The sequence below is a fragment of the Panicum virgatum genome, chromosome 9N, assembly GCF_016808335.1.
Source record: "Panicum virgatum strain AP13 chromosome 9N, P.virgatum_v5, whole genome shotgun sequence".
Lineage (NCBI taxonomy): Eukaryota > Viridiplantae > Streptophyta > Magnoliopsida > Poales > Poaceae > Panicum > Panicum virgatum.
Window position 1 is genome coordinate 16,525,185 of NC_053153.1, and position 3,607 is coordinate 16,528,791.

The 3,607-nt window shown below is 41.6% G+C and overlaps 1 protein-coding gene across 1 annotated transcript; it reads right to left on the bottom strand.

The window, feature by feature from the left end:
• Positions 1–249: 249 nt before the first annotated feature.
• On the bottom strand, positions 250–3,096 carry LOC120692140 (putative B3 domain-containing protein Os03g0621600). The gene is made up of 5 exons (XM_039975380.1): positions 3,001–3,096; positions 2,060–2,179; positions 1,156–1,534; positions 854–1,041; positions 250–678 (listed from the first exon to the last, which is right to left on the bottom strand). The coding sequence occupies exons 2-5, from the start codon at positions 2,177–2,179 to the stop codon at positions 424–426; spliced, it is 942 nt and encodes a 313-aa protein (XP_039831314.1). The 5' UTR covers positions 3,001–3,096; the 3' UTR covers positions 250–423.
• Positions 3,097–3,607: the final 511 nt, after the last annotated feature.

The window sequence follows — 3,607 nt, forward strand, 5'->3', positions numbered from 1 at the left end:
AAAAACCCCTCCTCTCACCAGTTCTGTATTCTTGTGTGCCGTACTGCCGCGTGCGTGTCGGCAGTTAAGCTCTTCCTCACGATTCACATGCATGACGTTACAGCGAGATTTGCTGCCAGAACCTTTACGCAAGCAAGTTCATGGCTTCACCAGATGACATCACGGACCAAAACAAACATAGGCATCACAGCAACATAGATGGATAGAGCATTGGATTGTTACATCGAGAAAGACTGATCGTACAGTGTATCAGCAGAGCAAGCTGGACTCTTGTCAGGCATCATAAAAGGCGCTGCTATCACCATTACAAAACTTGGCTCCAATGGCTGAAAAGATTATCAAGATCATCTGAGTACGCGTCTCATACCGAACCTACCACCACTGCAAAAGTCGGAAACCACAACAGGAACCATTTGTCAAATCTCATTTTCCACGAACGATATGGACATTCATCGTGTACTTCTTGGTCTCCAGTAGCTCGAAGAGGCAGAGATCTCCCACCTGCAAATTGTTGTCACATGCAAACCGTTTCCATCCTTTGCAAAGCTTTTGGAATTTGCATTGGCCGCTTGGAACCTGACTGCGGCACATCACTTCCCAACTCTTGCCATGACAATGAAGCATCAACATCTTCTCCCTGAACAGAAGATATGCTTCAGAATATTCTCCAGAGAAGCGCTGACCACAGAGGGAAAGGGTTCTCGTTGTTAACAGGTCAAAGTAATTGAAGTTCTATTTACTTCCCTCAAAGATTGAAATTTCTTCAAGGCATCTGGGGATCTAAAACAACCTGTTCGGTACAGGACTTGCATTTCAATCGAATATCAATCGAGGAACAAAAATCCTAACTCACCATATGTTGATGTTCTCCAGAAATATTGGTCTTCTTCATGACACACACATAGATAGGGATTTCAGAACAAATAGCTTGGACTTTCTCTTCCAGTTTCTTATTCTGCACATTAGTAAGGCTGGTGCCTCTTGGGAGGATGTAACTCGGAACAGAATGCGCTTCATGTTCTTCTGAAGATGTCGAACCTCCTATAACCAAACAAAGGAGCAGATGAAGTCATGATATTGTAAATGTACATTGATGCTACTAGGTTTGACTAAATGTACATTGATGCTACTAGGCTTGACACTTTGGGTCTTAACCTGATGACTCAGATGGGGAGCATGATGATGAACTGATATTTGCAACCTTAGCATAGTTGCTCGAAATGTCAAAGGATTCCTCTTTCCTTTGTCTACCATTAATAGCATTTTTTGTGAAAAAACATGGTGGTACTTTTTCGCAACCACTAGGATCAAAGATCAGAACCTTCATTCGACAAATCCCATCGTACTTGAATACCAAAAAGTCCAGCTTCTTCAGGCCATGGGCACTAATAAACAACTCCCATCCAGATTGAAGCACTACTCTTCCCGAATTCTTTGCAACTTGAACATCAAAAGTATGGCCACTACGGGATTCAAGCTTAATACTTCTTGCTATTTTGCCTCTCAAGTGTAGCGCAAGTTTATCTGGCAAAACCTGCAGAAAAAATATTAGTGCTGAACAAAGTGCGTATGAGGTGAGGGAGCAGTATGTAAGTCATTACTGAATTGAGAGTTTTGATAATGTGATCACAGTTCATTATCTTCTAAGAAGTGACACACGCCATCGTCTAACAGACCACGAATTTAGTTTCAGATGCAAAACACTTAGTAGAGCTGCTCAAATCTAGCTTGATTAATTCAATTTCATTCCTTGAAGCTGTTTAATAAGGATGCTTTAAGTATCTTGGAAATCAAATAAATATTTCATCATCATCTCATGGTCCCGAAGGATCCAGGTAAAATTGTATTTGACATTTGTCTTGTAAGTGATGTTAATTAATGGATTCATGCATACTAATAGAACTCTGATCATTAGTCAATTAGTCAGGTAAAATATGCTAATACGCGTTGGAAACACTACTACAGTTGAATAAATAACACAAGTAGTTACTCTACTTCTGAGCAGTGAGCAGGTAGCAACTCCACAGGTAGTGACCTAGCGCAGAAGAAAATTGCTCACCAATCTTTTACGGAAATCACCAATAAGAACCTTGAAGAAACGCTTGCATTGATCATCAGTTTGATTATTCCAGTGGTCACTTGCATCCTTCTCCCTCCATCCCTTACGAGGCTTTCCCATCTTGGAACCAAACAATAAAAAACGAAGAATCTATTGTTCTTCTGCCCCTTCTCAGCGACCGTCTGGCAGCGCCTAGAAGTTCAACTGGGAGAAGATGTCACTGCCCGCGACCTCCTCCACCTCCAGAGGCCGGAAAGTCTACCGCCGGCTCACTTCGACACCTTTGTCCTGTTGTGTTGCTGGCAGCTATGGAAGCGGCGTAATGGATTTGTATTCAGACAAGAGAGCATGTCCCTCCTGCAGTTCATGCAAAACTGTAAGCTAGATGCAAGAGCATGGAGCTGCCGGCTCCCGAGACGCGACATGAGCGTTAGTGATCTTTGGTGTTCCGCTTTTTCTTTGGCAATGTAAACTTTCAGCGGTTGTAAAAACTCCTATCAGGCCGTTGAGGGCCACCGTTCAATATAAAAACTCAGGTGGGGGTCCTCCCCCCTCCGTTGACCATCAAAAAAAACAAAAAACGAAGAAATAAAGCTGGGAACAAAACACAGAGAAAGAAGAAATTGGGCAAGGTTAGGGAAAAAACACCCTTTTTGTTTTGTCAAAGTTCAGGGTAAATGTCGTGTGTCCTACACTCCTACCTACAATTTCAAATTCCGTTTCTCTATGGGTCTGAACGAGTTAATATAGAGGGAAACAAAAGCACAGGAATGATCTCAGATCACCTCCCGAAGGGGGAAGAAAAGAAACGCTGAAATTAAGAGAGGACGGGCGATAGGATAGGGAAGAGATAGGAAGAACAAAACCCGAAAGATGCACAGATGATCAGACGGATTTTCTTAGGACTAGCTGATAAAGGCACACGAAGGATGAGAACTTACAGTGATGTACTAATTTTTCTTTTAAGATCCCAACTGCGCAAATGTTTGCTACAGAACAGATGCTCCTCCAGCTCTTGATGAGCCCCGTTCGTCTTCAGATGCGCAAATGTTTAGTCGACGGAGGTATCGAGAAGGTTTGCTTGTGTATGCAATAAATATCACCTTCAGAACTCCGCGGTTATTCCTAGACCAGTCTCAATGCACATTTTCATAACACAGATATCTAGACTGAAAAATATAGGTAACTATACAAGATGGATTTTATGGTGATGAATATCTCATGAAACTCCATTATTAGAGCAGTCACAATCCTCCGACTCAACTGATTTCCATAGCATTAAATATGTTATCATGTAAGCAAAAAGCTAAGGTGGCAGCAAGGTTAATGAGGAGAAGATAAAATATGAAGAAATCAGATCTCATACAAAAAATCATGTCTACACGAAAACCAAGACAAAAAAGGAGAGGATTGGAGAGGAATAGGAGAGAGATTGGATAGCAATTTATTTTGAAGAAACTATCCATTGAAAGTATAGTTTCTATGAGTGGTGTCTGTATGATATGACAAGTACTCCCTTCGTACTCGAAAAAAATATCGTTTTGGACA